Source organism: Pangasianodon hypophthalmus, chromosome 18 (genome assembly GCF_027358585.1).
Source record: "Pangasianodon hypophthalmus isolate fPanHyp1 chromosome 18, fPanHyp1.pri, whole genome shotgun sequence".
NCBI classification, from domain to species: Eukaryota; Metazoa; Chordata; class Actinopteri; order Siluriformes; family Pangasiidae; genus Pangasianodon; species Pangasianodon hypophthalmus.
In genome coordinates, this window is record NC_069727.1 from 792,289 (window position 1) to 817,472 (window position 25,184).

The 25,184-nt window shown below is 43.9% G+C and overlaps 1 protein-coding gene across 1 annotated transcript in view; it reads left to right on the top strand.

The window, feature by feature from the left end:
• Positions 1-25,184, top strand: part of nav3 (neuron navigator 3) — a 184,678-nt gene that overhangs the window by 19,647 nt on the left and 139,847 nt on the right. The window contains exon 2 of the mRNA XM_053241589.1: positions 10,341-10,699. Within this exon, the coding sequence (XP_053097564.1) occupies positions 10,628-10,699 (72 nt within the window). The 5' untranslated portion in view covers positions 10,341-10,627. The remainder of the gene's footprint in view (positions 1-10,340; positions 10,700-25,184) is intronic.

Below are 25,184 nucleotides of genomic sequence, written 5' to 3' on the forward strand. Positions count from 1 at the left end.
GTGTGGTGTAGGAGTGAGGGGAGGGGTGTGGCGTAGGAGTGAGGGGAGGGGTGTAGGAGTGAGGGGAGGGGTGTAGGAGAGAGGGGGTGTGGTGTAGGAGTGAGGGGGTGTGGTGTAGGAGAGAGGGGGTGTGGCGTAGGAGTGAGGGGGTGTGGTGTAGGAGAGAGGGGGTGTGGTGTAGGAGTGAGGGGAGGGGTGTGGCGTAGGAGTGAGGGGAGGGGTGTAGGAGTGAGGGGAGGGGTGTAGGAGAGAGGGGGTGTGGTGTAGGAGTGAGGGGAGGGGTGTAGGAGAGAGGGGGTGTGGCGTAGGAGTGAGGGGGTGTGGTGTAGGAGAGAGGGGGTGTGGTGTAGGAGTGAGGGGAGGGGTGTAGGAGAGAGGGGGGTGTGGTGTAGGAGAGAGGGGGTGTGGTGTAGGAGTGAGGGGAGGGGTGTAGGAGTGAGGGGAGGGGTGTAGGAGAGAGGGGGTGTGGTGTAGGAGTGAGGGGAGGGGTGTAGGAGTGAGGGGAGGGGTGTAGGAGAGAGGGGGTGTGGTGTAGGAGTGAGGGGAGGGGTGTAGGAGAGAGGGGGTGTGGCGTAGGAGTGAGGGGGTGTGGTGTAGGAGAGAGGGGGTGTGGTGTAATGGTTGCCAGAGTGTGTAAGCAGGAGAAATGATGGCTGTGTAATTGACTGCAGGCCATGATGGATGGAGCATTGCAGAGATAGTCAGGGATGGAGAGAGAGAGAGAGAGAGAGAGATGGTATCTGGAAGAGTGTTTATCATATAAAGTTTCTGCTAAACTGACAAGGAAGAGAGAGTGACAGGGAGTGAGTGTTAGAGAGAGTGAGAGAGAAAGGGAGTGAGTGTTAGACAGAGAGAGAGAGTGAGACAGGGAGTGAGTGTTAGACAGAGAGAGAGAGACAGGGAGTGAGTGTTAGACAGAGAGAGAGAGAGAGAGAGAGAGAGAGAGAGAGAGACAGGGAGTGAGTGTTAGACAGAGAGAGTGAGACAGGGAGTGAGTGTTAGACAGAGAGAGTGAGACAGGGAGACAGTGTTAGACAGAGAGAGAGAGTGAGACAGGGAGTCAGTGTTAGACACAGAGAGAGAGAGAGACAGGGAGTGAGTGTTAGACAGAGAGAGTGAGACAGGGAGTGAGTGTTAGACAGAGAGAGAGTGAGACAGGGAGTCAGTGTTAGACAGAGAGAGAGAGTGAGACAGGGAGTCAGTGTTAGACAGAGAGAGAGAGAGTGAGAGAGAGAGAGAGAGAGAGAGACAGGGAGTGAGTGTTAGACAGAGAGAGTGAGACAGGGAGTGAGTGTTAGACAGAGAGAGAGAGTGAGACAGGGAGTCAGTGTTAGACAGAGAGAGAGAGAGAGAGAGAGAGAGAGAGAGAGAGAGACAGGGAGTGAGTGTTAGACAGAGAGAGAGAGAGAGAGAGAGAGAGAGACAGGGAGTGAGTGTTAGACAGAGAGAGAGAGACAGGGAGTGAGTGTTAGACAGAGAGAGTGAGACAGGGAGTGAGTGTTAGACAGAGAGAGAGAGACAGGGAGTGAGTGTTAGACAGAGAGAGAGAGAGACAGGGAGTGAGTGTTAGAGAGAGAGAATGAGACAGGGAGTGAGTGTTAGACAGAGAGAGAGAGTGAGACAGGGAGTGAGTGTTAGACAGAGAGAGTGAGACAGGGAGTGAGTGTTAGACAGAGAGAGAGTGAGACAGGGAGTCAGTGTTAGACAGAGAGAGAGAGTGAGACAGGGAGTCAGTGTTAGACAGAGAGAGAGAGGGTGAGAGAGAGAGAGAGAGAGAGAGAGAGAGAGAGAGACAGGGAGTGAGTGTTAGACAGAGAGAGAGAGACAGGGAGTGAGTGTTAGACAGAGAGAGTGAGAGACAGGGAGTGAGTGTTAGACAGAGAGAGAGAGAGACAGGGAGTGAGTGTTAGACAGAGAGAGTGAGAGACAGGGAGTGAGTGTTAGACAGAGAGAGAGTGAGACAGGGAGTGAGTGTTAGAGAGAGAGAATGAGACAGGGAGTGAGTGTTAGACAGAGAGAGAGAGACAGGGAGTGAGTGTTAGACAGAGAGAGTGAGACAGGGAGTGAGTGTTAGACAGAGAGAGAGAGTGAGACAGGGAGTGAGTGTTAGACAGAGAGAGTGAGACAGGGAGTGAGTGTTAGACAGAGAGAGAGAGTGAGACAGAGAGTCAGTGTTAGACAGAGAGAGAGAGTGAGACAGGGAGTCAGTGTTAGACAGAGAGAGAGAGAGAGAGAGAGAGAGAGAGACAGGGAGTGAGTGTTAGACAGAGAGAGAGAGACAGGGAGTGAGTGTTAGGCAGAGAGAGAGAGAGAGAGAGAGAGAGAGACAGGGAGTGAGTGTTAGACAGAGAGAGAGAGAGAGAGAGAGAGAGAGAGAGAGAGAGAGAGAGAGAGACAGGGAGTGAGTGTTAGACAGAGAGAGTGAGACAGGGAGTGAGTGTTAGACAGAGAGAGTGAGACAGGGAGACAGTGTTAGACAGAGAGAGAGAGTGAGACAGGGAGTCAGTGTTAGACACAGAGAGAGAGAGAGAGAGAGAGAGAGAGAGAGAGAGACAGGGAGTGAGTGTTAGACAGAGAGAGAGAGACAGGGAGTGAGTGTTAGGCAGAGAGAGAGAGAGAGAGAGAGAGAGACAGGGAGTGAGTGTTAGACAGAGAGAGAGAGAGAGAGAGAGAGAGAGAGAGAGAGAGAGAGACAGGGAGTGAGTGTTAGACAGAGAGAGTGAGACAGGGAGTGAGTGTTAGACAGAGAGAGTGAGACAGGGAGACAGTGTTAGACAGAGAGAGAGAGTGAGACAGGGAGTCAGTGTTAGACACAGAGAGAGAGAGAGACAGGGAGTGAGTGTTAGACAGAGAGAGTGAGACAGGGAGTGAGTGTTAGACAGAGAGAGAGTGAGACAGGGAGTCAGTGTTAGACAGAGAGAGAGAGTGAGACAGGGAGTCAGTGTTAGACAGAGAGAGAGAGAGTGAGAGAGAGAGAGAGAGAGAGAGAGAGAGAGAGAGAGAGAGAGAGAGACAGGGAGTGAGTGTTAGACAGAGAGAGTGAGACAGGGAGTGAGTGTTAGACAGAGAGAGAGAGTGAGACAGGGAGTCAGTGTTAGACAGAGAGAGAGAGAGAGAGAGAGAGAGACAGGGAGTGAGTGTTAGACAGAGAGAGAGAGAGAGAGAGAGAGAGAGACAGGGAGTGAGTGTTAGACAGAGAGAGAGAGACAGGGAGTGAGTGTTAGACAGAGAGAGTGAGACAGGGAGTGAGTGTTAGACAGAGAGAGAGAGACAGGGAGTGAGTGTTAGACAGAGAGAGAGAGAGACAGGGAGTGAGTGTTAGAGAGAGAGAATGAGACAGGGAGTGAGTGTTAGACAGAGAGAGAGAGTGAGACAGGGAGTGAGTGTTAGACAGAGAGAGTGAGACAGGGAGTGAGTGTTAGACAGAGAGAGAGTGAGACAGGGAGTCAGTGTTAGACAGAGAGAGAGAGTGAGACAGGGAGTCAGTGTTAGACAGAGAGAGAGAGAGTGAGAGAGAGAGAGAGAGAGAGAGAGAGACAGGGAGTGAGTGTTAGACAGAGAGAGAGAGACAGGGAGTGAGTGTTAGACAGAGAGAGTGAGAGACAGGGAGTGAGTGTTAGACAGAGAGAGAGAGAGACAGGGAGTGAGTGTTAGACAGAGAGAGTGAGAGACAGGGAGTGAGTGTTAGACAGAGAGAGAGTGAGACAGGGAGTGAGTGTTAGAGAGAGAGAATGAGACAGGGAGTGAGTGTTAGACAGAGAGAGTGAGACAGGGAGTGAGTGTTAGACAGAGAGAATGAGACAGGGAGTGAGTGTTAGACAGAGAGAGAGAGTGAGACAGGGAGTGAGTGTTAGACAGAGAGAGTGAGACAGGGAGTGAGTGTTAGACAGAGAGAGAGAGTGAGACAGGGAGTCAGTGTTAGACAGAGAGAGAGAGTGAGACAGGGAGTCAGTGTTAGACAGAGAGAGAGAGAGAGAGAGAGAGAGAGAGAGAGAGACAGGGAGTGAGTGTTAGACAGAGAGAGAGAGACAGGGAGTGAGTGTTAGGCAGAGAGAGAGAGAGAGAGAGAGAGAGACAGGGAGTGAGTGTTAGACAGAGAGAGAGAGAGAGAGAGAGAGAGAGAGAGAGAGACAGGGAGTGAGTGTTAGAGAGAGTGAGACAGGGAGTGAGTGTTAGACAGAGAGAGAGAGAGAGACAGGGAGTCAGTGTTAGACAGAGAGAGAGAGAGAGTGAGAGAGAGAGAGAGAGAGAGAGAGAGAGAGACAGGGAATGAGTGTTAGACAGAGAGAGAGAGACAGGGAGTGAGTGTTAGGCAGAGAGAGAGAGAGACAGGGAGTGAGTGTTAGACAGAGAGAGAGAGAGAGAGAGAGAGAGAGAGAGAGAGAGAGACAGGGAGTGAGTGTTAGACAGAGAGAGAGAGAGAGAGAGAGACAGAGAGTGAGTGTTAGACAGAGAGAGAGAGAGAGAGAGAGAGACAGAGAGTGAGTGTTAGAGAGAGAGAGAGAGACAGAGAGAGAGAGACAGAGAGTGAGTGTTAGACAGAGAGAGAGAGAGAGAGAGACAGAGAGTGAGTGTTAGACAGAGAGAGAGAGAGAGAGAGTGAGACAGGGAGTGAGTGTTAAACAGAGAGAGAGAGAGAGAGACAGAGAGTGAGTGTTAGACAGAGAGAGAGAGAGAGAGACAGAGAGTGAGTGTTAGACAGAGAGAGAGAGAGAGAGAGTGAGACAGGGAGTCAGTGTTAGACAGAGAGAGAGAGAGACAGAGAGTGAGTGTTAGACAGAGAGAGAGAGAGAGAGACAGAGAGTGAGTGTTAGACAGAGAGAGAGAGAGAGAGAGACAGAGAGTGAGTGTTAGACAGAGAGAGAGAGAGAGAGAGACAGAGAGTGAGTGTTAGACAGAGAGAGTGAGTGTTAGACAGAGAGAGAGAGAGAGAGAGAGAGTGAGACAGGGAGTGAGTGTTAAACAGAGAGAGAGAGTGAGACAGGGAGTCAGTGTTAGACAGAGAGAGAGAGAGACAGAGAGTGAGTGTTAGACAGAGAGAGAGAGAGAGAGAGAGAGACAGAGAGTGAGTGTTAGACAGAGAGAGAGAGAGAGAGAGAGAGACAGAGTGAGTGTTAGACAGAGAGAGAGAGAGAGAGAGACAGAGAGTGATAGGTAGATTCAGAAACTGATCTACCCTTAATGACAAAATGCTAAAAATAATCTGATCGAATAATGAACCAAAGGAAATGATCACAGATCAAACAATCACAAGCAGAATTTAAACAAATCACATACAAAACGAAGTGTGTAAAGAACAAAAGATTATACAAGCACCTAGCGTGTCAAAGAAAACAGACAGACCAAATCAAACAATTACAGAGCAAAGAAAAAGGTCACGGACAAAACCAAAGATTAAAGGACAACACACAAACACAGACGAAATTAAATGACAAATCAGTCAATACTAAATGAAATGATCACAAAATCAAGTGGTTACAGATCAAATCAGCGATGACACACTAGATTACACGCTGAAAGACCAAACAGAATAGCACAGACCAGATCAGATGATCACCGAGCATATCAATCACATACCAGATCTAATAGATAAAATCTAAATCTAATCATGTCTGACCAAAACAACTTCAGACCAAACGTAATATTTACAGACCAAATCAAATGATCACAGATCACTGCTGTGCTGCCTCTAATTATTCCCTGTTTTTGGATCAGCGACTCCGTGTTTGATTAATTAGACTGCATTTGAGTTGATTTAGTCCTAGTTCTAGTGTGTGTGTGTGTGTGTGTGTGTGTGTGTGTGTGTGTGTGTGTGTGTGTGCGTGCGTGCATGTGCATGAAAAATGAGCTCTGCATTCTACTGTCTCATAACAAGCTGCACTGGAGAGAAAATAACATAACACACACACACACACACACACACACTTTGTTATTTGCTGCTGCCAGAGCTGAAATTGTGCTGAAGTGGCTCAAATTGTTCAATCAGGTTATTTTTTTTTAGTAATCGCTACTGCAGTGGTGTGAAAATGCATCATTACCTTGATATGGCTGTGGCGTGTGTGTGTGTGTGTGTGTGTGCGTGTGCGTGTCCTGTTGCGTGCTCAGCTGGTTGTGACAGAGGGAAATGTCAGCTTGTCGCCTTGTGATAGGCGGAAAACAACATGATGGCTGTGATTCAAACACACACACACAGACACACACACACACAGACTGTTCACATACACACATGTCCTTGGAGCTGTGAGTGTGTGTTAATGGGATTTGGTCGTTATTAATGGACTTAATGCTCAAACACTGTGTGTGTGTGTGTGTGTGTGTGTGCTACTGGATTACACACATTACACTATCCATGTTATAACGTGACAGACAGACAGACAGAAGGTCAGACAGACACACAGACACAAACAGAAGGACAGACAGACAGAAGGTCAGACAGACACACAGACAGACAGAAGGTCAGACAGACACATAGACAGACAGAAGGTCAGACAGACACACAGACAGACAGAAGGTCAGACAGACAGACACACAGACAGACAGAAGGTCAGACAGACACATAGACAGGCAGAAGGTCAGACAGACACATAGACAGACACACAGAGAGACACACAGACAGAATGTCAGACAAACAGACAGATGGACACACAGAATGTCAGACAGAGAGACACACAGATGGACAGATACACAGACAGACAGAAGGTCAGACAGACAGACACAGAAAGACAGAAGGTCAGACAGACAGATAGAAGGTCAGACAGATAGAAGGTCAGACAGGAGGTCAGCCAGTTAGACACACAGACAGTTAGACACACAGACAGAATGTCAGACGGACACACATGGACAGAAAGAAGGTCAGACAGACAGACAGAAGGTCAGACAGACAGACACATAGAAAGACAGAAGGTCAGACAGACACACAGAAAGACAGACAGACAGACAGACAGATGGTCAGACAGACACACAGAAAGACAGACAGTCAGACAGACAGATGGTCAGACAGACAGACAGGTGGTGTGAAATGTGGCACTTTGCAGTAAAGAGGCCATTGAAATGTGATTTATAGGTTTATTGATGTGTGGTTCACAGCCCAGGTTTAATTTGATATTTAATGTGAGAGAACCATAAATCTGTCTCACTGCCGGTGACGTGTCCTCAGGGAGAAGACACACACGCACACACACACACACACACACACACACACACACATACACATATTTTATGTCCAGCTGTTTTTTATGCAAATCTTGAGTTTGTACGTGAACTGTAACAAGAGAGCATGGTTCCCCGTGTGAGAGTGGTGGCACAGATGAAGAGAAGATGTAAGGAAAGAGGAGTGAGATGGATGGATAGACGGATGAAACAATGCCTAGAAGTCTAAAAATGGTCAGATGGATGAATGGATGGAACGATGCATAAAATGGATGTTACTGGTTGGATTGGTCATAGGTCTGATGGATAGATATCCATGGATAGCTGAAGGGACGGATGAGTGATGGTCGGGTGAATGGATGGATGGATAGACAAATAGATGGAAGTACACACGTATGGTTGGAGGAAGAATCAAACAATCATGTCAATAACTGAAAACTCTGAAATTACAGGAAGCGAAGAAACATTAAATCGAGGACACGGCGCTACAAACACAACAGCGCTACAAGACAAAGTGAGAAACAGCTGGAACTAATTGCTAATTATTAGAATAATTAATTGGGGTCACAGTCAGGGCCAGAGAGAACCAATCAGGAGCAAACCAGGAAGAGTTGTGTAGCAGACGGATAATCTGGCGTTCTCTGTGTGAGACGTGTTCTAGCGAAATCGAACAGAAGGGAATTTAGCGTCAGTTAATTATGCGTGAAGCAGAGGCTTGAGATGATGCAGTGGTGAGGTTTCAGTTTCAGCTCCTCACCGTGATGTCTCTTTTCCTCAAGAGAATAAGAGTCGCGCTACTCAAACCTGTCCATGTTACTCAGGAGGAAGAAGTTTAACATTTTTATGAATGGGAGGAAACGTAATCTCCTAGCGAGCTGATAGAACTGGGAAAAAGAGAAAAGGCCCTGAAGGCCATTTAGTGGGCTGTGCATGCAAAAATAACATCCAAGAATAAAAGGAAAGTGTGTGTTGTTACTGCACATGCTGTTATTGTTATTGATTCTGCTGGAATTAATTTTTATATATTTTTTTTAAATGTAGAAATTTCAGTAAGTTGTTAGAGAAGTTGTTCTGTAAGTAATCAGTCAATATTATTTTAAATATATAATCACAAGACTTACTTCTTTAATTTGGTTGTTTTCTTACACTTGCATTTTTTTGGACTCAGGGTTGCTTGCCTGAGAGTTTTGTACATTTGGTGGAGTATTTGGATTTCTCCTTCATAACATCAGAAGGATTCGTCCAGTTCTCTCCACACAGGCCACTCAGGTGCTTGTTCAGTCCCTTGTCATTTCGAGACTGGACTCCTGCGACTCGTTCCTGGCAGCTCTGCCTCTGAGCGCCATTCGACCTCTGCAACTGATCCAGAATGCAGCTGCATGACTGGATTTCAACCTTCCTAAGATCTCCCACACCACCCCATTGCTGCGCTCCCTGCCCTGGCTTCCTGTAGCTGCTGCATCAGATTTAAAACACTGATACTTGCATACAAAGCCAAAAACGGACCAGCACCTACTTACCTCAAAGCTCTTATCACACCCCGCACTGCACCACGCTCCCTCCCATCCTCTAGCACTGCTCGACTGATCCCTCCATCTCTCAGGGTACAAGGTAGACCTGCATCAAGACTCTTCTGTGTTCTGGTGCTGAAGTGGTGGAATGAACTTCCCCTAGATGTCCAAACAGCTGAGTCACTGGCTGTCTTCAAACCAAGTACTTAAATTAGCACTTTAAAAAATTGTGTTGTGCGTGTGCCTTTCGTTCTATATTACCTCCCCAACAGAGTTTTCAGACTGATGGTATTCTTAGTCCGTGACCTAGTGAACCAGTATCAGGATATATTTATTGACAGAGACTTCAAAGCACTTCTGTAAGTGGCTCTGGATACAGGCGTCTGCCAAATGCCATGAATGTAAATGTGAATGTATGAAAGCTGCTTTTGAGCTCAGTACTTGTTCAGAGAGCTGATCCCTGGGTCTTTTGAGAACTGTGGTCACCAAATTGCAGCACGTTCCACATCATGTGTGAAAGCTGTCCACTGTCAGCACTGCATCCCAAGTAACGTGATTAGCTCAACTTGTCAAGTTACTGCCGGCTTCAAGAAAGCGGAGGAGACGGAACGCCTTACTGATATAAAACCAGACGTTCACAGGACTGGAGTGAGAACATCATGAAAAACACATGTATAGTGTCAGTAAAAATCTTCCTACAGAAGAATAGCTCTTGTTTGCAGATATTCCTGCACAATGACATGCCATGCATCCAGAAAGTGCAGTTATCACCACTGCAGTGTTCATAGCAAAGGAAAAGAACACCAAAAAACCCCAAACAATAAAGGGAAGACCCTACAGCAGTGTCTACCATTTTACAAACCTGTGTGCAGAAAAGTGATGTATGGAATCGTGCAATCAGTCTTCAGAAAGAAATCATCTATGTGAGAGCAACTCTGTGATTATTAGCCCCGCCCCCAAACAAGGCCAGAATCTGTCCTGAGAGCGGACTTGAGTATTCGGTCCCAGTGTGAAAATGACCTTACTGTGTGTATTTGCTTTAATGTTGTGCAAATAGAAGCAGAAATAGATGAACAGACAGGATGGACAGATGGATGGACTGATACGCAGGTCTACTGAGGGAATAGATAGATTCTTCCCGAGCTTGAGGCGTATTACTGCTTTTGCTTTTGAGCTGGTCGTGAAGCTTTTTGACTTGTATCGACTTTTTTCCGTGTGAGGTTTGAAAGGAAGTGAGCATCCTCTGCAGTGTTATTGTGTTTTACGCAGTACGAGAATTATTTTTAATCCAGTGAACAGGGATCACACTCAGCCTTGAGGGCAGATCCACTTCGATCGCCCTACTTCTGTTTTAGGAACAGCAGGTTGGTGTAAATAAATAAAGTTCAGCGTACATTGATAACAGTACTCACTCCTGAAGCTACACGGTGTTGCTTCATTATGTCCACGCCAGTGTTTCTGCTCAAAAACATTTTACCTTCAAGAACAGAAGACTGGATGGATTATTATTTTGATAGATGGATAGATGGATGGATGGATGGATATATAGCTGGTTAATGGTTGATTGTATGAAAACATAGATGAATGGTTGGATCATTGGATGGACAGATAGATGAAAGTTGCTGTTAATTGCAGATAAATTGATAAACGTATAATGAAACGTATATTTTTCTCTTCCAGATGTGAAGAGTGAGTGATTTCCACGGAACAAGGGAGAAAAGTGGAGGATGAACTGAATGGAAAATCACTTTTGGATGGATGCTGGTGGATGAAGAACATGTTGTGCTGCCCTGATTTCCGATAACATCAGACTTCTCTCCTCTCCTCTCCTCTCTATTCTCCTCTTGTTTGCTAATACTGGAGGAAAAGATGTGACCCAAGGCCTCCCTCGCTCCTACACACTCCTTTAGTCTCCTCCCTTGCTCTCTCTCTCTCTCTCTTTTGGAGATATTATTGTTCCGACAGTGATGGATGTACAACCTGACAACGGAAAGCATGTGAAAAAGTCTACAAGTCAAAAGCTGGAGGATCAAAAAAAGGTAAAATGCCGTTCTGTTCTCCTTTCTCGCGGGTGAAGCTGTGGACAGATTTGTCTCTTCATTTATCTTCCTATATTTCTTCCTCTTTCCTTTCATTTTCTCTCTCTTCTTTTGTTTTGGTTTCATGATGAAGCTGAAGGTCTTGACTGAATTGCAGCTGTAAAGCAAACCAGGACGTACCATGGGGGCGGGGCGTGACTCCTGGCGGGGGTACTTCTCTAAAGACTAGGACTTGTTATTTTTGTTTTGAATTATTTGTTTTTTACTGCAATATGCAGTAAGTTAGTGCATATTATAAATTTATTTAATGTTAATGAACTAAAGGGGTGTGGCTTAGTGTAGAGAAAATTGCTGATTTTCCTTAGCAGTACACCTTTGGCAGCAATAAAGGGAAACACGATCTTACATCAACAGGAAGTACTACATTGGCGATTGATACATAGGGAAGAAGTTATCAATTAGTGTCCTTCTTTCCCAATGTTGTGATTGTTCTGCTCGGGCTCTCATGCAACAATGACATTATAGTAACGAACAACAGCAAGGAATGTTAGCGGTGTGACTGCAAACTTAATCTGCATTTGAATAACAACAAAATACTGTATAACTTTTCATAACATTAACAGTATGATATTTTATTATTCTTTTAAGTACTTTGCTAATAATCACAGCACAAACTCGATCTGGAACTGTTCAGGATGGTTCTTTTGGTTCCTTAAAAGGATCTGGAACTTCTGTGGAAACATGCCTGCAAATGTAGACTGAGTGTGTCTGTGTGTGTGTGTGTATGCACGAAACACTGAGCACCACTGAAATAAAAGGGAATGTCATTATGCTGAAACATTACCATCGCACCAGGTGTTCTTATTTCCCTCAGCTTCCAGATTACCACTCCAATCACACTGCAAAGAGGACCACTTTAATTCCCAGGAGTGTGTTAGTAGCACTGTGTGTGTGTGTGTGGTATTGAGGCATTACACTGCAGCAACATCAGATTTCACAAAGATCCATTTACTAAATTATTGTGTTTCTGTGATGCAGAAAACACAGACGCAATCACCGACCAGCAAAAGCAAGACCAAGGGAATAGGGCACAAGCAAATAGTGAATTAGGAAAATTAAGTGGCAGAAGTATAATATACCCTCTCTCTGTTTAACCCTCCCTATGTAGGGGTGCTAGGAGAATGTAGATGCTAGTGGGAGTAGGAAAGTTAGAGAGTCTATAGGACTAGGAAATTCAGGCCACTAGTTGGAAACCTAGTACAAAAGCGGGACTAGGAAAAGTAGGGGACTAGAAGACTAGAGAAAGCAGTATACTAGTGGAAGGAGTAAAATTGGGGAGACTAGGAAAACCAGAGCACTAACAGAAGTAGGGAAATTACAGTAAACAGGGGACTACAAAAACAGACACTATTGTGATTAGGAAAATTAGGAGATGAGTAAAATCAGTGCATTAGTTGGACTAGGAAAATTAGGCACACTAGAGGGCTAGGGAAGCCAGGGCATTAATAACAATAAATAAAACACAGACACTAGTTTGACTAGGAAAATAAGGGAGAATATAGGAAAAGTTAAATTAGGTTAGTAGTTAGAAAATTAGGGGGACTAGGAGAACCAGTACAATAGTGGGAATAGGAAAAGTAGGGGGACAAGAGGATTCATGACACTAATGGGGCTAGGCAAACCAGTACACTAATAGTGATAGGAAAATTACCGTAAATAGGGGACTAGGAAAACATAGACACTAGTGCGACTAGAAAAGTGAGGGAGATTATAGGACTAGGACAGTTAGGTCATTAGTTGGGAAATTAGGGGGATCTGAAGAACCAGAACAACAGTAGGGCTAGGAAAAGCAGGGGGTAGAGAACTAGGAAAATCAGGACATTAATTGGACTAGTAAAATTAGGGGGACTGGACATTAGAGGGAGTAGGGACTAGGAAAACCAGGACCCTAGTGGGTCTAGGAGGAGAATATGGAACTAGAAAAAATTGAAACTAGATAAGACTAAGGTAATATGAAATGTGTGTGTGTGTGTGTGTGTGTGTGTGTGTTAGGCTGACCTGGTTCTGGTTTAATGAGGTGGTGGTAAAAAGTCCACTTCCTCCCAGGAGTGTGTGAGCCGCATTAATACATCAGCACAGCTGTCTGATACACCATTAGTAGCTAATAAAAACGGTGTGTGTGTGTGTGTGTGTGTGCATGTTTTCTCCTTGTTAGCATGTACTGGTGCCTATAAGTATTACAAAAACAAAGCACAACACACACGCACACGCTAATTTCACTCTGATCACGCTAATGTAAAGACATCTTGATTATACTCATTTAAAAAATGTTTCTGCTAACTATTATGCTAATTCTGTGTGTTTACATCATTAGCATCCACTCATTGTAGCAGTGTTAATGCATTAAAAATAGCTGTTTTGTTACCTGCAATATCCTAAACCACACAGAATTTACTATATAGTGCACTGTTTTGGGGATGAATCATTTTATATTGATGACTGAAAGCACACAGTGGACTGATGATGGGGTTTATGTGGACTGTATAGTGAATAGGGTGTGTGGTTTGGGACACGCCCATAGAAAATATTCTTGACAGTGTTAAAGCCCTGCTTTGGCCTCTATATAAAGTGCTATTTTGTAGTCATGTTTATAGGATATCCATTACACTAAAGAAATCCCACAATGCACTGCAAAATGATACAGAATTCCCAAGTGGAATTTAAAAACTCCTCCACTAGACAAGACAAATAAGGACAATTACAGAGATTATTTGCTCCCTCCTCGCGCAGCTCCTCTTTATAATATATTTCCATAAGGAGCGCAATGCTATTAGCACTAGCAAAAACATAAGCAGTAAGCATAGGTACGCTAGCATAGCAGGTGGATTTAATATCCACCTGCCTGACATATGATCCCGTGTGGTTTAGCGGGAATCATGTAGCTGAGTTTACGCGCTAATGTGAACATGTATTATGCAGCAGGTCTCCACTCTGGTGGGAGCCGAGTGCTGAAATGCTGCCAGAAATCACGGTGCTGAAAATGAGATTTAGTCCAAGTTAGTGTGAATCACGAAGGCAGCTCAGTCACGGCAAAACAGCAGGAAACTGAGACTCGGATATTGTGGACTCAACATGGGTGCCATCACCTTTGGATCACCATCACTATGTTCACATGCATATGTTGAATTTAAACATGGTCCACTCTTGTGGTATTTACTTCTAACAATCCTGAAAAAATGCTAGAAATCTCTAATAGTTTCATCGCATAATGGGAATTGGCTTAATGGTTTCTGTGAGGGTTTTTGTTTGTTTGTTTGTTTGTTTTGGGTACAATTTAGCACCTCAAGAACCCAAATGGGCCTTCTTTCACTGGTAGATGATTACCATCAGAATAAAATTAGAAAAATTAGGAACCACACAATCCATTAAATTACCACTACAGTCCAGAAAAACATTAAAACTCAATGGGAACCACTAGAAATCTCGAATGGTTTCTATCACATCCCTGAGGGTTTCCATTGGGGATTTTCTTGTTACTATTAAATACCACAAGACCCAACTTACAACCTTCTGTCATGAGTAGATGATTACTACCATTACAGACCATCAGAAACATATTAAAAACACATTAAAACCCATGAGCAATCATTCTCTAAGGGTTTCTAATTTGGAAAATTTAGATTTCTTAGGACTTTGGGACGTTTTATTTTTTTTTATCATTTGCCATATTGAGTCTCTTCTTAGTAATTTATCAACAAATCTGAAGGAAATGTCAAAATTGCAGCTATGCGTATGCTAGTTAAATTGTCTTAGTAACTTTTTTTAGTAATTTACTAACACATCTGAGGCATCTTGTCCCGTTTCAACCGTGAATCATCAATTTGATTTAGCAGTCAAATAATAAAGGTGGACTTTACCTCATATGCTATATATTTTACGTATATATATATATATATATAATATATATGTTATTGTAATTTTTGACCAGTAGGTGGCACTGTCACAAAATTTGTTGCATAGCCTCAGACCATGGTCCTGAAGTTGTCTACCAAGTTTTGTGTCAGTGCGCAAAGTCATTGCTGAGATACAGCCTCACATCCTGTTTGGTGGCTTCACTGTCAGATTTGTTGGACCATTACAGACAAACCGTTTGGAGTATACAAAATTCTTTTGATAACTTTTGTGTGGCTTACTCTGAAGATGATGTGTGCCAAATTTGGTGATTATTGGACAAAATTTGTAGGAGGAGTAGACAAAATCCAAGATGGCAGAAAATCCAAATAGGTGGAAATTGACGGCATAGATAGTTCATGGGTTGAACTCGTCTCGGCTTTTAAATTTTGGACACATGGTTGCAAATTAGGCCCAAATTTCGTCAGAATGTTCCTTAGACCCTCCCCAATCAGTGTGCCAAATTTCACAACATTTTACATATATATGTTAAACATATATGGTTCTATGGGCTGCCGTAGATGTCTTGGCCAGAAGAAGAAGAAGAAGAAAAGGTATAATAACAATAGGGTGCCTACACACCTTCAGTGCTTGGGCCCCTAATAATAATAACAACACTGGAACACCTATAGCTGGCTAAATTGTTAGCCTCTGTCACTAGAATGGATCTCCAGCTACCCCTGGTGGAGGCTTAAAGAATTCGGTAGCTTAGAATGAAACATGTTTTGGGAAAATCTGTTTGCTCAATCAGTGTTATTTCTGAAGATTTAGACTAGATCCTCCCACAATACAGTATGCAGCTGCAGAGTGAGTTTACTGACTTTCATTTTTTCATCTCGTCACACAGCTTGCTGCATGTAATGGTCCTCACAATCAGTGTTTTATAAAGTGTTTAGCTGCATTAGCACGCTGCTCTGTAATTCCCCAACTGCTTATAAATCTGTTTTTATCAGGCTGTATTCTCCTACCCCGGCATTTTTACAGCTCACTGCATGCGTGTTGATAGCGGACTGCATTATAACCGTTTAGATTGTGATCAAGGCTGGCCTGCAGTGATGGATGTGCATGTGGTAATACTATGTGTGTGTGTGTGTGTGTGTGTTAATGGAAGTATTTTTACTCCTCACTTAGTGCAGGTGTGCACATTTTTTTGATCCTCTTATCTTCCCACCATGAGCTCTGCTAACTGCCTCGTTTAAATTGAAGTGATGAACCCACTTGACCTGAAGCAAGCACATGCTGCATTTTAATGGTGTTAACATACTAATGCTAAGGAACCCTTTAGTTTTGTTCATGCTTCAGCCATGTTGTGGTTATGTGAAGGTGTGATGGTCTTGCGATTTAAATGTGTAAGAGTGCTAAACATACAGATGTTAAAGCTACATTGTTAGCACTCTAAACCCTGTTTCAAATGTAAAAAAGGAATGTAGGACTGTGGGATAAAGGACCTTCAATTCAATTCAATTTTATTTGTATAGTGCTTTTAACGATGATTGTAGACCCAAAACTACTTATGGGACCCATTCACTGGGACCCAGTAACCTAGGAGCCTGGAAACATAGGGCTCTGGGGATATAGGGATGTGGAAACATAGGGCTCTGGGGATATAGGGACCTGGAGACATAGAGCTTTGGGGATACAGGGACCTCGAAATATAGGGCTCTGGGGATACAGGGACCTGGAAACTTAGGGCTCTGGGGATATAGCGACCTGGAGACATAGAGCTCTGGGGATATAGGGACCTGGGGATAGAGGGACCTGGAAACTTAGGGCTCTGGAGATATAGGGACCTGGAGACATAGAGCTTTGGGGATACAGGGACCTGGAAACTTAGGGCTCTGGGGATATAGAGACATGGAGACATGGAGCTTTGGGGATACAGGGACATGGAAACATAGGGCTCTGGGGATATAGGGACCTGGAAACATAGAGCTGTGGGGTTATTGGGACCTGGAAACATAGGGCTCTGGGGATATAGGGACCTGGAAACATAGAGCTGTGGGGTTATTGGGACCTGGAAACATAGAGCTCTGGGGATATAGGGACCTGGAAACATAGAGCTCTGGGGATATAGGGACCTGGAAACATAGAGCTCTGGGGATATAGGGACCTGGAAACATAGGGCTCTGGGGATATAGGGACCTGGAAACATAGAGCTCTGGGGATATAGGGACCTGGAAACATAGAGCTGTGGGGTTATTGGGACCTGGAAACATAGGGCTCTGGGGATATAGGGACCTGGAAACATAGAGCTGTGGGGATATAGGGACCTGGAAACATAGAGCTGTGGGGATATAGGGACCTGGAAACATAGAGCTGTGGGGATATAGGGACCTGGAAACATAGGGCTCTGGGGATATAGGGACCTGGAAACATAGAGCTGTGGGGTTATTGGGACCTGGAAACATAGAGCTGTGGGGTTATTGGGACCTGGAAACATAGAGCTGTGGGGATATAGGGACCTGGAAACATAGGGCTCTGGGTACCTATGACCCTGGAAGCATAGGGCCCTGAAAACAAAGGATGTTGGCAACATAGGAGATCCTAGGGTTGACTTTCTATATAATACTTCCCTAAATTAAGCAAATTCTATTATCACTATGCTAGTATCATTATGCTAACATCACAATGCTAATATCACTATGCTATGTCATGCATTTCTCATTTTATTTATAGATTTTACTGTGAAGAGAATATATTCACAACCATAAATACATTATTTATATTGCAATATATTCTTAAAAAATATGCCAAAAATATGTCCTAAATATTTGAATATATTCTAAAAGAATTTTTATATATATTGCTTTTCCATTTTTTCTTTGCTTTTTAAAAACTTGATTCATTTAAAAGGCTCTCTGTTTAACACAAGCACACTGACAGAAACTCATCTCACACTATTCTATACTGCAAAAATAAAATTTTTTTAAAAAGAAAAAAGCACTAATCTTATTCGTTTTATAATAAAAATGTTAAATACATTTCCATATATTGAGGATATTTTTGACTTGCTATGATATAATCTTTAATGTTGAGACTTTATTATACAGTTACTTATATTCATTCAAATTCAGTCATTACAGTCAGATTACCAGGAAAGTTTTCTTCTATTTTCTTGTTTTGGTGTGTAGTTATGAGAATAAGGAATGTAAATCTGGATACACTGATGACTTTCATAAATATAATAAATGAATTAAATATAAATACTATTAAATATTGAAATATATTTCAGCAGTGAAATTCTATAACATTATATAATCACTACTGTGGCACCGAAGCTGCTGTAGTGAACACAGGTACTATTTAATATATTACATAAAGCATACATTCATGTGTGTGTGTGTGTGTGTGTGTGTGTGTGTGTGTGTGTGTATTACCTGTCAGGACAGGTGAACTCCCCTCTCTCCTCTATTTATTTGTGTTTTCTTCAGTCGCTCAGGAAACCCTCAGGATAAATGTCACTCCTGCATTCCTGGTGTATTATTCTTAAGTGCAGACATTCATCTGCGAGAAGACTGCACTCGATGCACTTAACAAAATCCTCAGAGACAAAGTTCACATATGTTTGGCGCCTGCCTGAAATAAAATAGCTCTCCACACCAACAGGGGGCAGCAGAGTTCAGAACCAAAACAAGAAAATCAAAGAAAATATGTCCCAAATCACTACTTTGCTAGATGTTATGTCAAAACCGTACATATTTTAGGCTACTGTTCAGTGCAGTGGTATGCAGTTTGGGACGTAGCCAAGCTAACTCGCCTTGCTAACTCGCCTTGCTAACTCGCCTTGCTATAATTTTCATAAAATTGTCATTCACGTCTTGTTCGATGATTTGTTGCATTGCTTTGCTTCTGCACTGATTCCTTCACAGAACTGGGCTCAAAATGATCTCGGCAACATTCATGTTTGTGGGGTTTTGTTCCTTTTTGACATGAAACTTAGTAATTTAAATTCCCTGTCAACTCATTTTCATAATTAACTTCTGTGGTGAATTTAGCACCGACTGCAAAAAAGAGAATGTGTTTGTTTTTAGTTAAAAATTGATGAATTTCTTTTTTTGTCTGAATTGATTTGTGCAGAACTGAAAATGGACTATATTCTGTTTTAATGTGGTAGTTTATGGATGGTAATGGTGAGTAGTCCTTACTGTATCTTGTATAATGTTGTATCATTTTATCATTTTATTATACAAACATGAAAAACATTGTCTTGGCTTTTCAGTGTGACCACGTTAAGTAAGGAGCATAAAAATGTATCAGTTGTGTAAGAATATAGCTTGCCTTAGAGGCTGTAGTATAAAGAGCTAGGTAAGCTATATTCTTATACAATCGATACATTTTTATACTCCTTACTTAATGTGGGCACATTGAAAAGCCAAGACAATGTTTCTCAGGTTTGTACAATAAAATGACACAACATTACAAACAGAAAATACAACAAAGTTGATCTGATCTCGCCAAGCTTCGCTCACGTTAGACTCATGACTCTAAACGGTTATACGGAGTGGAGTGGCAGGCAGTAGGTAGACTTTTTAAACTAGCTGGAATAAGAAATCGCAGTGGCGTGACACACAAACCTCACAATTGTACTAATTTAAAAATAGAAATATGCACAAAATACACCAACACATCACGTGAAGTTCATGACTCAGCACTAGCGCTGTTCATGAGTTGTTTACATTTACGTTGCCAGGGAAATGCTGCTGTCAATCATGAAGCAGTCTGACACTCCCACACAGCCCTGATCAGGAATTTTTCAGCTTTTATTTCTAATTAAATTGTAGCTAGGCTTATGAATTTCTTGACTGTACTACTGGTTAATGTTTATTTAACACCAGATCATTATCACAAAGAGTTTCTTAACAGTTCAAAACCCAGTGGCTTTCAAAACAAGCACAGTGAAATGCACTAGTGAATATGATTCACATGATAGCAATGTTTAAAAAGCTGTCACTTTGGATTTGGGCTCTACATAATAAACTGCTCTAATATCTAAATAGTTTGATTGTGCTCGTAAAATTAATGCAATGTGATCATATAGATGTGGGGGAGGGGCGTTACTGAATGGCTGCAAAAAACATTTCATCATGCTTTTTTTTCTGTTTATTCACTGGACTCGTGTCATATGGAAAATAGCGAACTGTCCATCTGTCTGTTCTTCACTTTACCCATGAAATTCATCTCCCAGTCTTTTGGCTTCAGCGTGTCACTGATAAACCAGACAGATCAAATAGTTTCCACTGCAGTCTGCTTATCACTTCTGTGTTTGTCCAACATTTTCATCAAATTGTTGTAACACTATTTAGAGATTTTATCATTTTTATGCATTTATGATTCGTTTTTCTTAAGTGCATGATGAAGTGTGTATGCATGGTAGAGAGTGAGCTGGAATGAGAGCAGATGGAATCATTTGTGCTGCATCAGTGATCGTTATAGTGATCCCCTGCCTATTTATTAAACTGACTTCAACTGTGAAAGATGTGCGGTTGTGTTTCATTTGTAGCCTCTAATTTGATCTCCTTTGCTCACTCGTCCCCTTCAGATGCCCTCGTCCTTGCTGAAACCCTGCGAGGAGTGTGTGAGGAGTGTGTGAGGAGTGTGTGAGTTATGGAGAATGTGTAACGTGATGAATGATGTGGAGAAAAAGATAAACACTCTGTGAGAGGGGAACTCTCTCCACTCTGCTGCGGTTTGGGCTGTGTAGCACTGCTAAGCATCATGGGAAATGGTCTTGGTAATTGTAATTCTCTGTGTTCAGCCGATTACAGTCATATCACAGTGTACACAGTGTGTATTTTTACACAATGCACTGCATGCTGTTTTTTAAGTTTCTCAGTTTCTCAGTACCCTAGATACCTAGATTTCCTAATTTCATCTAGTTTAAACTAGCACATTTTCTGAAATTCTAAATCTGTAACACACATGCACACACACACACACACACACACACACAGAGCTGAATGAAAAGAAAATTGATTTAGTGAAGATATTGATTTACCAAAAGAGGCCTGAACGTGAGTGAAAACAGCACTAAATCTGAGAGAGAGTTATAGTATGTGCCTGTGTGTGTGTGTGTGTGTGTGTGTGTGTGTCACTCCACAAAGTTAGTTCAGGATGAGCTATGAGTTGTAGATTTCCACTGCGGGCGGCCTGAAACCCTCGTGCTGGGGGCAGACGCAGAGGCAGACATGGGCTTCTGCCCTGATTTATTACCCCTCCTTCATGTAGCGGCTTTCAGGGGTAAGACAATATTTTCATATTATTTTACTAAACACCATGTGGGAGGATTTACGAGCCACCCGTCACTGAGGCTGAGCTGTAAGATGATAGGGCACGTAATAAAGTGGAGATGAGAGCAGTGTGGGTAATGTGTGGAGTTTCTGAACCCCTGCTGTGATGTACCCCCTCTACTTACCCCACTCAGAGACAGAACACTACTCCATTACCCCCACATGCTGTACTAACTTCTCTGACCCAGCTCTGATGTACCCCCTCCACGTACCCCATCCAGAGACAGACTACTGCCCCATTACCCCCATATCCTTTACTAACTTCTTGGACCCAGCTCTGATGTACCCCCTCCACTTACCACACTGAGAGACAGACTACTGCCCCATTACCCCCATATCCTTTACTAACTTCTCTGACCCAGCTCTGATGTACCCCCTCCACGTACCCCATCCAGAGACAGACTACTGCCCCATTACCCCCATATCCTTTACTAACTTCTTGGGCCCAGCTCTGATGTACCCCCTCCACGTACCCCATCCAGAGACAGACTACTGCCCCATTACCCCCATATCCTTTACTAACTTCTCTGACCCAGCTCTGATGTACCCCCTCCACTTACCCCACCCAGAGACAGACTACTGCTCTGTTACCCCCATATCCTCAGCTAACTTCTCTGACCCTGCAGCTAGCCGTTTCACTGTGCTGTTAAACAGCCCTGTACTAAATTCACTGAACTGATAAGAGATAGTACTGATAAGAGAATGGTGAGGAGTGACAGGAGACAAAGAGGAGTAAGGTTTGGGTGGTGAGACAGGTGAGAGAGCTGAGACTGTTGATGAAGATTATGAGAAGTGAGACTGGTAAGGCAAGTGGGACAGATAAAAGAAGTGAGGGAACAGATAAAGGAAACAAAAGGGAATACTGAGAGAAGTGAGACAGGAGACAAGTAAGGGAACAGAGCAGTAAGGGGAAAGAGGTGAGAAAAGTGAGGGAGGTGAGACAAATAAGATGGGTGAGACAGGAAAGGGAGGTGAGAGATGAGACAAAGGGAATGAGGTGAGATAGGTAAGACAGGTGAGACAAGTGAGGGGGCAAGACAGGACATAAAGACTAAAGGAGTACAGTGAAACAGGTGAGGGAGGTGGAACAAGTGAGACAGAGGGGAGTAAGGTATACATGAAAATAAAAGAGAGGAAAAAGTGTGTGGGAGAGCGAGAGAATAAACTGAGTTTTTTTGACCTTGTCTCTCTACATTAAATGCTGAGGGAGAGAGAGGGGTAGTTATTATCCTGATTAACTAGGGAACAGTTTGAGTTTCACAGGAATAAATCAGACGATATATTTATGGTTTATATGATAGATTATTACACAGGCATTAAAACTCCTGGGAGAAGGTGAGAGAGAGGAGACAGGTGAGAGAAGGTGATGGAGGGGGACAGGTGAGAGAAGGTGAGGGAGAGGAGACGGGTGAGAGAAGGTGATGGAGGGGGACGGGTGAGAGAAGGTGAGAGAAGGTGAGGGAGAGGAGACAGGTGAGAGAAGGTGAGGGAGGGGGACGGGTGAGAGAAGGTGAGAGAGAGGAGACAGGTGAGAGAAGGTGAGGGAGAGGAGACAGGTGAGAGAAGGTGATGGAGGGGGACGGGTGAGAGAAGGTGAGAGAGAGGAGACAGGTGAGAGAAGGTGAGGGAGAGGAGACAGGTGAGAGAAGGTGATGGAGGGGGACGGGTGAGAGAAGGTGAGAGAGAGGAGACAGGTGAGAGAAGGTGAGAGAGGAGACAGGTGAGAGCAGGTGAGGGAGAGGGACAGGTGAGAGAAGGTGAGAGAGAGGAGACAGGTGAGAGAAGGTGAGAGAGAGGAGACAGGTGAGAGAAGGTGAGAGAGAGGAGACAGGTGAGAGAAGGTGAGGGAGAGGAGACAGGTGAGAGAAGGTGATGGAGGGGGACGGGTGAGAGAAGGTGAGAGAGAGGAGACAGGTGAGAGAAGGTGAGAGAGGAGACAGGTGAGAGCAGGTGAGGGAGAGGGACAGGTGAGAGAAGGTGAGGGAGAGGAGACGGGTGAGAGAAGGTGAGGGAGAGGAGACGGGTGAGAGAAGGTGATGGAGAGGAGACAGGTGAGAGAAGGTGAGAGAGAGGAGACAGGTGAGAGAAGGTGAGGGAGAGGAGACAGGTGAGAGAAGGTGAGGGAGAGGAGACGGGTGAGAGAAGGTGAGAGAGAGGAGACAGGTGAGAGAAGGTGAGGGAGAGGAGACGGGTGAGAGAAGGTGAGGGAGAGGAGACGGGTGAGAGAAGGTGAGGGAGAGGAGACGGGTGAGAGAAGGTGAGAGAGAGGAGACAGGTGAGAGAAGGTGAGAGAGAGGAGACGGGTGAGAGAAGGTGAGAGAGAGGAGACGGGTGAGAGAAGGTGAGGGAGAGGAGACAGGTGAGAGAAGGTGAGAGAGAGGAGACGGGTGAGAGAAGGTGAGGGAGAGGAGACGGGTGAGAGAAGGTGAGAGAGAGGAGACAGGTGAGAGAAGGTGAGGGAGAGGAGACAGGTGAGAGAAGGTGAGGGAGAGGAGACAGGTAAGAGAAGGTGAGGGAGAGGAGACAGGTAAGAGAAGGTGAGGGAGAGGAGACAGGTGAGAGAAGGTGAGGGAGAGGAGACAGGTGAGAGAAGGTGAGAGAGGAGAAAGGTAAGAGATCTAAACATACACACACTCCCTAAACACACCATACCTCTGTAAGCTTTCCCTACCTCATTACCATTTATAAACACCCCCTACCTCCCTAACCCATTCTACCTCTCAACACCCCTCTAAACACCTTTACCTACTATAAACACCCCCTTCCACCTGAACACACCCCATACTCCTGTTTAAACACCACCACCTCTCTAAACACTCCTCTAAACACTCCTCTAAACACTCCTCTAAACACTGCTGTAAACACTCCATTTTGCTTTAAACACCCTTAAATCTCCAAATACCCCACTTCTCTAAACACTGTACTAAAAACTCATACTCACTGTACTAAACAATACTTTTCATCCTCTCTACCTCTCTAAACACCCATACCCCACTGAAAACACCTACCCTATTTAACTACCCCTTACCATCTACGCACTACCACACAGACCCTGCCCCCTCTAATAAACCTCCTCATCTTCTCCATCGTCCCTCTTAACACCACTCTATGCACCCCCTAAACACCTACCCTATTTAACTACCCATTACCATCTACCCACTAACCCACAGACCCTGCCCCCTCTAATAAACCTCCTCATCTCCTCTATTTCCCCTCTAAACACCACTCTATATACTCCAACTCCCTCTGTGCAACACGCTAAACCCCCCTACCCCTTGAAACATCTCTCTAAATACCCTGTACCCCAGAGAGGGCACTAGCACTAGTGGGGGTTCAGTGTGGTGCTGATGAGGACGTGTCAGTGTAATGAATGCACTGAGAAACAGAGGAAATGAACTCACAGGACGACGGAAGACGAAAGGACGATTTATAGGTATCGATCTTAGAGAAGTTCACACACGGGTCACACTGATTTTACCTGCAGAGGAAGAATAGTGTGTGTGTGTGTGTGTGTGTGTGTGTGTGGTGTTACTGTACAGGCTATAGCACAGTCCAAAAGTCCGAGTTCGCTAAATGGCATTTCGTTTTATGTTATTAGATTTCATCAGATAAATAAAACCTAAAGTGCTTGTGGTATCATGCTGTGTGTGTGTGTGTGTGTGTGTGTGTGAGGTCAGATTATTGCTGTCTGTGTGTTCAGCCTAATAAAAAACTCATTAAGGGATCAGGGTGAGTGATGACACTATAAAGTGCGAGCTGATCTTTGACCTTTGATGAGGATAAAACTACCTTCACACTGGCTATCCATAAATGAGTGTGTGTGTGTGTGTGTGTGTGCGCGCACACGTTGGAGACCATCATTCTGACCTTTGTGTTACAGCCTATTAAGTTAGCTGGTAGCTACACAGTGGGGCACTATAGGGGCACCTAAAAATCTGTGTGTGTGTGTGTGTGTGTGTGTTTCTGTGCCGAAATATAGCAACAAGATGGGATGCTTTATATAATTGTAACTGAAATGCATTGTGGGAAATGTTACTAAAGAATTCTGAAAAACTAATGCTCACTTTTATTAGCATAGTGAAATGATGAAAGAGGAAATTGAAGATATAGGAGAGAAAAAACAAGGGTACAAAAACTGGGATGCAAGAGACTGGAAAAAACTAGGAGGATTAACCGACAAGGAAAAGTAAGAGACTAGACTATGGAGCTAGAAAAAGCAGGAAAATTATGCAATGTAGAAAACAAAG